At 40.4% G+C, this 11,382-nt stretch overlaps 1 protein-coding gene across 1 annotated transcript; it reads left to right on the top strand.

Annotated features, from left to right (window-relative positions):
• Nucleotides 1-404: 404 nt before the first annotated feature.
• On the top strand, nucleotides 405-10,950 carry tgm2b (transglutaminase 2b). Its single transcript, XM_026168443.2, has 13 exons — nucleotides 405-544; nucleotides 3,430-3,609; nucleotides 4,521-4,739; nucleotides 5,226-5,344; nucleotides 7,065-7,193; nucleotides 7,287-7,464; nucleotides 7,629-7,761; nucleotides 8,060-8,163; nucleotides 8,243-8,482; nucleotides 8,938-9,213; nucleotides 9,301-9,461; nucleotides 9,624-9,760; nucleotides 10,337-10,950. The coding sequence occupies exons 1-13, from the start codon at nucleotides 535-537 to the stop codon at nucleotides 10,482-10,484; spliced, it is 2,034 nt and encodes a 677-aa protein (XP_026024228.2). The 5' UTR covers nucleotides 405-534; the 3' UTR covers nucleotides 10,485-10,950.
• Nucleotides 10,951-11,382: the final 432 nt, after the last annotated feature.

Genomic DNA, 11,382 nt, shown 5'->3' with positions numbered 1-11,382 from the left:
AAAAGATGATTAGATGAAGCTGCCATGGTCTCTGTTACCTGCTCAACTTCTTTGTTATATATATGCTGCCTGAAGCTGTATTAATTTTTCTCTCTTTTTTAAATGTTTTTGAAACTTTTTAAATACGATAGCTCGTAGTGCACTCGGTAACCTGCTGTTGTTTTCCAGTAAACTATGCTGATCATTGCAAAATCACTACAGCACTTTACTATTCGTTCAGCCTACTTGACATAGGGTGTGTAATGAATCACTGAAGAAGTATAGTAGTTCCTCTGTTTGTGTGTATGTGTGTGCGTGCGCGTGTGTGTTTTTGTAGCAGGCGCTCACTATTGGTCTTAGCTAAGCTCTCTCTCTCCCTCTCTCCCTCTCTCCCTCTCCCTCTCCAGGGGAGGGTCACGTCACACCCACTACCAGACTGTCAAACACAACGAGGACTACAAATAGGGCAGAGAGCAACAGAGACACACATAAAATTCCTCTCTCAGCTGAAGACTGCCTGAATACACAGTTTGGTCAACAAGCACAGAAATAGTCATGGCTCAAGGTAAGTTGTATGGTGCCTCCTTACTAATTTTATGGTGATGTTATCTTTTGCACGAAGAGGTCTTTAATACGTAGAATTTGATAGAAATAGTTAAGACCTTACTCAGTATAAAAAAAAAATCAATATTGTTACATGTGTTGTTTTGAGTCATTCATTCGGGTCAGCATGGGTGTTCATTATTATCCCACTATGTCTATGTTAATGTGACTGTGATGTTTAGTTACAGAGTTTTGTAGAGAAGTGCATGTTTAGGAGGTGAAACTTTCACTCTTAACCTGCAGGCACGGTGCCAAAGATTTCCACTGCTGTCTGAAGTCATCACTATTCACTTCAGCACCGTACTGCTGTATATAGCGATGTCACATTTTCATCAAGGATCTGAAGATCTAAAAAAATGTTTCACCTTTATATTTGAGAAGATGATTGCCTTCTAAGGTCCCTAACACTTAATAATAGCAGCTGAGAGCAGCTGGTGCTTCCATTACTTAACCAGTGTTATCTTTATAGGCTCACAGAGGACCAAGAAAGAATTCGGATGGTGCTGCTAAGAAATTCATAACTCCACAAACAGCACGTCATTTCTGTTTAATAGGAATCCCCAATAATTCAAAAACATAAAAAGTTGCCCACCTGTGTGTGAAGTCAAACACCGCAACATACCAAAAATATCTGTGGAGGGCAGCTGGACACTTTAATAGCAGCCTAACCGTCTGCCAGCGCACCTCCGAACAAATTGTAGTTGGTCATGCTTACACTAACTTCTTATAAATAAGCAACATTTGTTTTCCATATGCTGAATGTGCACAGAGCATTTATTTAAATCTGAATGAACTTTTGAAGGAGAACCTCAGTCAACATGGGTGTCTCCTTGAAGACTGAAAAGTTCAGAGTGTTCTTCCCTGTTTATTTCTCCAGGATTTTAAACAGTGTCGACTGTACCAGCTCATGCACACTTGTCCCCAGCTAGACTTTGTGTAATTTTCCTTATGAGGCTCATAGTGGCCTCAGTGATGCTAACCATGATCCACACATCACGGGGGGGGGGGGGGGGGGGGGGGGGACTGTGGCGTGTGGCTCATGGTTGGTAGACTGGAAGTGGAGAGTGGGTGTGTTCAGTATGTAAACGTTAGAAAAAGAGGGAGGGTCGAAGCTTAGGAATTTTGGCCCGTTCAGTTTAAAATGGAGTGCTGTCCTTATAATTTACGCAACCCTGCAGGATAAACTGCAACCCAGTGATATGCATTCAGTTTGTCTTCACACCACACATGCATACCATATGACATACCAAAGCTGCTCCGCTTTAAATGAAACATTATGTTCAATTACGGGAGCAAATCAAAATACTTGCCTTTTGTACTATCAATGTAGCCGCAACAAGCCTCCAGAGCCCTGCAGAGAGGATGATGTCAGTTCCCCACTGCACCATTAGCCTGTTGTCTCTAAAGGTTTAAGGTGACAGACATCCATGTGTTATTAATCTAAGTAATTGTTTTCACATTGTGTAAGCTGAGGGCATGTTTTATTGGACTTCCTTGTCTTCAGATGGCTCCTATATAACTTGACATAATAATTGTGCTTCAGTGCAATGCTTACATTTTTTTTTCAAATATGTGTTGATTGGTTTGGGATCATGAACAGACTAAACAGAAAAGCCCTCATTATGCTCTGACTACACTCTCCAGCTGTGTCAGAATACACTGCACTAACGTGTCTTCAGTTAAGACCGGACTAAGTTCAAGATCAGTAAAACATCAGAGCCATGCCAAATACTGAGGAATGAGCCCCTATGGATTTCATGTAAAACCGCAGGAACTTTTTCTAGTCGAGCCTTTGTTTACTTAAGTCTCTCCTAGCCTTGTGACTACCACCTCATGTCTGTTTCAAGCATTAAGTTTGCAAGGAATAATACATAGGGAGAGGCTAACATGACATGTCACAGTGCAGATGACCAGTGGTTACACAGCAGCAAGAGAATCTCTGAGTCATCATATAGGTGGGCCTTTAATCAAAGGGTGGGATTCTTTAAGTTACAAAGGACACTGGAGCGTGAAGGGAGTGACTGTCTGGGTTTAGCTTCTGGTAAATTAATACAGGAAGATCTGTCAGATAATATCATCCTTGAATGTTGGAAAAGACAGAGCATCCTACAGTCTGCAGTTTAATTTCAAAGTGAAGTCATCACAAGCAGAAGGAACAAACAAAGCAGTTGTTTTATGTTTTTTAGATTATGTGCCACATCCACAGCTGCGACACAGGAAATCCAGACCTTGTTAACTGCACTTTTTCAGTTAACTGATCATTTTTTAAAAAGTATTTGTTGGACACTTTTGATTTTATTAGAGTTCCCGATGTCCTACACAGCAAATAGGTTTCATAAAGCTTCCACTTTTTTGCGACATTGCATCATGTGCTCCATATGCATAGAGGTATATTTTTTCCTATCATTATAAGAAACAAGGCCATGACTAATGAACTTCACAAATCTAAATGATTATTCTGGACTAAAAATCCAACTTTTTAGGTCAGCATTGAGAGAAATTACTAGGTAAGAGATGTTTTTAGAAGTAAAAATTGTAAGTATGGATATGTCAGTATTGTTTAATATAAATAGCATTTACACTGTATAATTTCTGTCAGTAGTTGTGTAGTAGCTGTGTGTGTACTCAGCTAAATGTGCTGCAGACAGTGTTTGATTATTGTAAATATATTATATGCAGATACTCTTTTACTCTTTGTGTTTTTTTTCTTGATCTGCATTTTTATAAAGAATAATAGAAACTCTCCTTACCAAATGGTTCTTTATAGACTATACTGCATATTTTAAATACTACTTAAATACTTTCTTTTTTTATTCACGTTTTTTTCCCTCCCTCTCTCCATTTTAGCTCTGGACATCGATCGCTGGAACTTGGAGTGCGAGTTCAACAACACTGACCATCGCACCGATCTCAATGGCATTGATCGTCTCATTGTGAGGAGAGGCCAGCCTTTCTCAATCAGCCTGTACCTTCGCTCTGGAAGCTACCAGCCAGGAGTCAGCTCACTTGATTTTGTTGCAGAAACAGGTACTGCTCCTGATTCTTGTATTATAATATTTATATCATATACATGTGTTCTTTTATGAAGTTTATATGGTCTGTATCAAAACAATTGGAAAATTGAATGAATAAAACTTTCCCTACACAATAGGAATAGGAAAAGCATTGTGTCCTCTCATTCAGGAAGTTAGCAGCAACTTGAAACCATTTATTACCATGTGTTTATGCTGTCACTATTTTCATTGTTGCCTATTCAAGAATGAGAAGGGAAAGAAACAAAGTTTATGGAAAGGGAAGTCATGTTCCCGTCTTCAGCGATCAGCAATAGTGCAACACCCTTTTCACACTGGGCTCAGTTACAGTAGCTGAAAGATGTTTCCATTTCTATCCTCTATGACCTTAGTTGTTATTCTTTGCAGCCCTAGAAACTATATCTTAAATTTTTTGCAGTACAAACAGTGAAAGCTCTCTGTCTCTTGTCCTCTTCTAATATTTGGATAAGTCTCTTATGAAGAGCACGATAAGTCAACTTGTTGCAGACCATCGAATGAAACTCTTTAAACAGGAAATGTTGCTCGCCAAGAGGAAAGTGTGTGTATAATCACAGATAATGATGTCAGCCTTTGAAAGTCGAATGTGCTTTAATGGATAAGAGCGGCACCGTTCACCCCCCCAGTGTGTGAGCCCAAAGCTTGCCCTTGCTTTAGCTGGCTGAGTGGGAGATGTCAAAGAGTTGGCTCTGTGGATTAAAGTGAACACAAATGATTTTAAATTCGTTTAACACAGCAGAATTTAGGAATGAATTACTAATCTATTATGATATCCACAAATCAGAAGACATACTGCAAGTTTACATTCCCTAGCTACGACTGTTTCACTAGGATCTCTGCCTCTTCTTTCAGACTCAGACTTCTAACTATATTTGGGGTTTCATGCAGGTCCTCAACCCTCTGAACAGTATGGCACCAGGGCCTCTTTTGGTCTGTCTGCCAGCATTGACACTTCCTGCTGGAGTGCTGCTGTCACCAGTCCACCCGGAGACATGGTGGCCCTGTCAATCTGCTCTGCACCAGATGCGCCTATAGGCCGCTACACCCTGACCCTGGGGCACTCTGTGAGGATCGAGTTCATCCTGCTCTTTAATCCCTGGTGTCCAGGTGGGTAAACAGAAGCTGTCGCACAAGGGGCTCTTGTTAAGACTCACTTTGATGATCCTGTTTATTGCAGGAACTTTTCAGTTGCACGAGTGAAGAGACCATTTAAGGGAACGGTTGCATAGTCAAACAACTATGTTGTGATTTTTAAGCAATAGTTCAGCCTTGAGCTGAATATTCCTTTGTTGGAATAGTTTTGAAGCACTGGATTGAAAGTGAATGAAAGAGAAAGATTGAAAAAGAGGATTATAGACAGAAGACAGCTGTAACATGTCAGCTACTTCACTTGTGTTTACTTTTGAGCTGAGCTAGCACTAACCTTTCCAGCAGCAGCCTGTAGTCTTTCCTTTGGTACATAATAGTATTTTACACTCTTGTGTTTTCAATAGGCAGTTTCCAATAGTTAAAGACCAGCAGTACATCATTTACACCCTAGTTAGGACATGTATTAAGGCATGTATTAATGTTTGTAATGTCTCTTGGCAACAGGTGATGCAGTATACATGGACAACAAGGAGAATTTGGCAGAGTATGTCTTAGCTCAGGATGGGATCATCTTTCGAGGAGCCTACAAACATCCCATACCTACTCCCTGGAATTTTGGACAGGTGCCAGCAACAACACTGACACAATCAGCCTGCCTACATTATCCACATAATCAGTTATATAAGTTCACACAGTGCCAGAGCGGTGAGGGAGTGAACCGCACTCATTCTGATAACAGAAAAATACATCTAGATCTGGATACATAAAGAGGGTGGACAGCATGATAAAGTAGTATTTTCTTTAGTAGGATCCTGAGAGCCAGAAGATAATGTTTTCCTATTCTGATTTTTTAAGCACTCCCTTTCTACAATTCAGTTTCCAGAGGACAGTTTCCCTTCTTCCCTTATTAGAGAAATTAGGATCATTTGTTACTTTGATGGACTGTCTAATCTTAAAGAGTCTCTCCTAACCTATTGAACTGGCTGTAACTGGGACCTGGTACATTCAGATGCTAGGGTATTCGGATCATGCCATGAACACAGATATTTCAGCCCAGTTTCAATAGAGTTGATTTCTAGTGAAAATACTCCTATTTCCCCGACTAGATATTGTAATGAAAAACTTCAGAGCCCTAACAAGCTTTTTTGCGCCTCGGACCGGTTTGTGTCCGACAATATATATTGTTGTGTTACAACAAAATAAAACCAGTGGAGGTACCAAAAAGAAGAAGATTTATTCATAACACAGGGGAAAAGACCCAGGGAAACTGAGTTAACAATAAAACTGATAAAAAAAAAAACAACCCAATAAAAACCCTGAAAATCATGAATTTCACACCCAAGCCTCAACTCTTGCTACCTGGTAATGAGTTTGTACTTGCTCGGCCAACTCCTTTGAGCTTTCACTTTACTGTTATAATATCAGCCTCTTTCACCTGGCAACTCATCCCCAGACAGCTATACGTCTGACTCCCCTTCTACAAATGAGAGCTGGAAGTCCTGCTGTGCACTACAAAGACACTGAATAAAAGTTTTGTTTTGAAAGTGCTAAAATTACTGTAAATTTCTGAGCTCTTGGTAAAATAAAGACAAGAATGTAATAATGAAGAACCAATTTTTAACAAAAGAATAATAATATCAGATCACTTAACCTCCCTTGTGGCAATAAAATGCAGCATCAATAGAAAGCCCAGGATGTCCTCTTTACACTGCAGTAGGCCTGAGATACAACACATATACTTTGGTTGATGTATAGGTCTCAAACTTGCATCCCTCACATAGGGCAAGAATGAATTGTTGAGTGTTAGGAGGTTAATGGATGGTGCGTTCCATCAGTTTTTCCATGGCGTGACTCTTCAAAAGCTGGTATCTCTTCCTCTGAATTTTTACCTTCCTGCTTTAATGCCTGAATATCCTCCACATCATGCCCTGCCAGAAATCAGTCTGTTTCCCCTTTAAAATTCTGAGTGAAGTCCCTTTAGTCCTCTGCTTCCTGAAGTATGGACATAGGTTGAATTTGAAGGCAGTAAGCCCTGCTGTCCACTACAAAGTATACTTTAAATCACTGTAAATGTGATTTTTAGCAGCAGAAGCACAATATCTGCAAAAATAAAGGATAACCTCCCTTGTTATAAAATGTGGAAGCCTTAATGCCCGTCATTCTGAATGAAAACAGTATTGTATATGAATGATTGGGTATGCTCAAAGTTTTGACTTGCATTGTATTTCAGATTTGTTGTATTTATTTATTTTTATAAAGCATGTGCCTGCCATGACATGCCTAGTTTTGTTATTTTTCCGCTCACACTTAATCTGCAGTTATGTGTCTTATGTTGCGGTACAGTTTGAAAGTGGAATCCTGGATGTCTGTCTGAGGATTCTCGATATGAATCCTAAATATCTGAAAAATCCTGGCAAGGACTGCTCAGGGAGAAGAAATCCCATTTACGTGTCCAGAGTGCTGAGTGCTATGGTTTGTCCTTTTGACTTCTCGATATTCTTTCATTTTGAGAGAGTATTGTTTCTCTTTGTTAATTTTCATAGACACGTTTCTTTTGCCTGGCAGGTGAATTGCAATGATGACAAAGGGGTGTTGCTGGGAAAATGGACAGGTGACTATGAAGGAGGCGTCAGCCCCATGTTATGGAGGGGAAGTGTGGAAATCCTGCGCAACTGGGACACACAAGCCTGTCAGCCTGTTCGCTATGGACAGTGCTGGGTGTTTGCTGCAGTGGCCTGCTCAGGTAAGATAGCACAGAGCCAGGCTTGGTAGCCTATCTCTAAAAACCGCTTGCTTAGACTCAAGCAGACAAAACATTATATCCTACATATAAGCACATATTTATGATATGCATTTTGTTCATCTTTTAAATATGATAATACTTAAGTTATTGTTAAACCTTGTCAGTTTCCAGGGCCCTGGGCATCCCCTGCCGACTTGTAACCAACTATCTGTCTGCACATGACACCAACAGCAACCTGGTGATTGAACACTATGTCAATGAAAATGGAGAACTCGTTCAATCCAAAGAAATGATCTGGTGAGAACTCTTTTAAGTTGACTCACAAATGGTGGGACAGCTCACAGATTCAATTTAAATCACTGACTATCTTGAAATGAGAGAATCCACAGGCTATACTCAGCGTGAATCTGTTGTGTCATGGGGCAAGTGTGAAGACCTGAGTTACTTTGGTTAGGGCAGCTGGGTCTGGAGTAATGAAGAGGTGTGGCAAGGGTGGCCATAATGTTTTTGCATGTGATGCATGGTTGTAATACATATGACCATGCAGTATGTTTCTATTATGCTATCCATTTTATGGTATGCATTGTATCTACAGGAACTATCACTGCTGGGTAGAGAACTGGATGACTAGACCTGACCTTAAACCTGACTTTAATGGTTGGCAGGCCTATGACCCCACGCCTCAGGAGAAGAGTGAAGGTAAGAAAGACTGTCCATCTAAAGCATGTTGTTTTATCAAGTAACGTGCTCACTGTGTCTTTCCCCCCGTTTCCCTCAGGGGTGTACTGCTGTGGCCCCACCCCTGTCAGAGCCATTAAGGAAGGTGAGCTCACGTTCAAGTACGATGCCCCCTTTGTCTTTGCTGAGGTCAATGCTGATGTGATCACATTCATGAAGAAGAAGGATGGCAGCACATCGAAAGTTTCTTCCAATGCACTCGTTGGCCAAAAGATCAGCACCAAGAGTGTGGGCAGTGATGCCAGAGAGGACATCACTCATCTCTACAAATACCCTGAAGGTAGATCAAACTTTTAGCACTCCAGCTGAATCAAATAAGTTCTTTCTCTTTTGAAAAAAATAGATATTTACCCAAGATGTACTATTTAAACACTTGTTTGCAATGCAAAGAGGGATTTACCATGCACGCCTCATCCAACATGGTCTCACATGTTTGCATTCATTGCACTTTTGCCCAGTTTTTCACACACCGTAAGTGTGCGTGGAAATCATTCCCTCATACCTGTAGGTAAAACCAGGGTCACTTTCTAGCTACATTCCTGAATTGCTTATCAGTGTTTGCATTCCCCCTATTGTACATAAAGTCAACTCAGAACACCCTTAGGCTCATTTACTCCTACACACACTTTATCACTTTGGTTCAAATATACTGTAGAAATTGATTATACAGCATGGCAAGGCATATGGGCCGAGGCTTCTGTTATTTAAGCCATGATGTCGCTTCAATACTCACAGGATCTGCTGAAGAGCGGGAGGCTTTTAAGAAAGCTGACCATCAAAACAAGCTGCTCCAGCAGCAACAGAATCAAGGCCTGCACCTCAATATCAAGGTGACATCAGATATGAGGAAGGGCTGTGACTTTGATGTGTTTGCTGTGGTTACTAACAACACACAAAGTGAGAAGAAGTGCCGCCTGTTGTTTGGATCCTGCGCGCTGTCCTATAATGGGTTTATGGGAGGGAACTGCGGCTTCAAAGATCTACTCAATGTTGAGCTTTCCCCTGGAGGAGGTAAGTAAGCTCACCGCTGATAGAGAAGGTTAGTACAGACTTTTCTTTTCACTGTAAGTTTAAAATATAATGTCTACGTCCTTCCAGAGAGGAAAGTTCCACTAAGGCTGAACTACTCCAAATACGGTGGTCAGATCACTGAGGACAACCTAATCCGTCTGGCAGCTCTGCTGCTGGACTATACCACTGGAGATACAACACTGGCAGTGAGAAATGTTGTACTGGACAACCCTGAAATCAAAGTCAGGGTGAGTAGCAAGATATGTGACAAAATACAAACTTTTGGGGTCTTTAAAACCCAGAAGTGACCTGAACAAATATAACCAATGTCATGCATGATTGTTATGAGATAAGCAGCATTATGAGCTTCATCTGAGAGTGATCATAATTTTTGGCCTGTTTCTGAACAGATCCTGGGAGAACCAAAGGAGAATCGGAAGCTGGCTGCAGAGATCACCCTTCAAAACCCTCTGCCAGAGAGACTGGAGAACTGCTGCTTCAGCATCGAAGGGGCCAACCTGACAGGGGGAGGCATCATTACTGAGAGGTCATTAAGCCATTAAGATATTTGTCTTTTTTCAAGACAACCTTTTAAAAATTATTACTGTCTGTAATGGAAATGTTACTTCCCAATTTGAATTATGAGATTTGTGTCATATTGTTTCACGTTTTGCTGCCAAGTCTCTGTTCAGCACCCGAATGTCTGGCTGAATGTGCTGCTGTTTAGTCAGGACAGGAGGTCACTGGAGCAGGCAGGAGAGAAAATAAATTACCAAATGGATTCCTTATGATTGCTCAACAGAAGAAGATAGGAGGAGTATCTCCTCATTGAGTGTTTGAACAGTGTCCAATAATTTACTTTACATAAATCCAGCTTTGTGTTTCTGACTCCATGACTGATGAGCTATGTGCCTGCTATTTTTTTTTACCACGACTATGTTTAGCCAAACTCTTCAGAGCAATTCAAACACTTCAACTCCAACTGCACCATTGCCATAAATAGTCACAAGTATCATGGTTTGTTTGACAGCAGGAATTATTGAAATGTCTATGCAATCACAGGACTGTGATATAAACCTTCTGGTGTTGCCTCAAAAGTAATATTTAAACTTTTTTCCTGCAGGCTGGGACCAGTGGGACCTGGTGAAGATGCCAAGGTGAAAATCTACTTCACACCCACCCATTCTGGACTGAGAAAGCTGGTGGTTGACTTCGACAGTAACAAGCTGTGTCATGTCAAGGGCTACAGAAACGTGATTATTGGGAAATAAAGCCTTTCAATGTCCGTAATCCATTAAATGGAATTATTCTTACTCTTTTTTTCAGACCAGGCATTTAAAGATTAGACAATGAATCGAGTTTAGTGCCTTTCTGCTCCAGTGCTTTCTTACTGTCTCCTCTCTTGTTTATTAGGGATTACTATGTGGATATATACTTTAGTCTGAGCCCAATTTTTTTTTTTACTGTGATTTATGAATGCTTTGTACTCACCGATGCCAGCCACAGTCTGATGATTTTAGGTATTATGTGTTATTTGACAAAATTAAAAATCTTGTTTGCCAGTCAGTAACAGCCTTTGTTTCCACGTGACTGAGAATGCAATGTGTAGGTTTTTGTTTGCGTATTATATGACAGTCAACACATTTGGACTAACTACAGCAAAGGCAATATGGAGGAGCTGTGTTTATGATGCTTTTTCTCTTGTTGTTTATATACAGTAAATATTTCCCTGGCTAATCACAGCCAATCCTGAATATTTTATTTTACTCATGGGATCCATTTCCACATGCACACTGTGACTCTGCAAATATTCCTTTTATGGTAGCATCTCTGTCCCTAGTAAACATGCTGGCATTAGTTCCCCGTATGTACTGAGATTACAAATGAATACTTCAAACACACTTTTGTCTCCTAACACATTACATCATTTAATGACCCTCTGTTATTACTGCAATGAAAGCTTTACTTAAAACAAGGATCATCATAATCTCCTCTCACTTATAAATCCTTCATCACTGATTATACTCAGACTGAGCTGTGGAATATTCTGCAAGTTACTACATGCCAGTTTCCTTTATATTCTTTTCTCAATTCCTCTGTAGTCAGAGAGACAAAAAAAGACAGTTGATTAACTTAAAAAAAAATGCATATCTGCTTTTTCAGCCCCAT

Source organism: Astatotilapia calliptera, chromosome 5 (assembly GCF_964374335.1).
Source record: "Astatotilapia calliptera chromosome 5, fAstCal68.1, whole genome shotgun sequence".
Lineage (NCBI taxonomy): Eukaryota > Metazoa > Chordata > Actinopteri > Cichliformes > Cichlidae > Astatotilapia > Astatotilapia calliptera.
Note: the sequence above shows the minus strand (reverse complement) of the source record. Positions and strands in the feature narration are given on the sequence as shown.

Coding starts and splice junctions, on each gene's coding strand:
- tgm2b (XM_026168443.2), top strand. Junction 7,194..7,286: donor CCAGAGTGCTGAGTGCTATG/GTTTGTCCTTTT, acceptor TTTGCCTGGCAG/GTGAATTGCAATGATGACAA. Junction 8,164..8,242: donor GCCTCAGGAGAAGAGTGAAG/GTAAGAAAGACT, acceptor CGTTTCCCTCAG/GGGTGTACTGCTGTGGCCCC.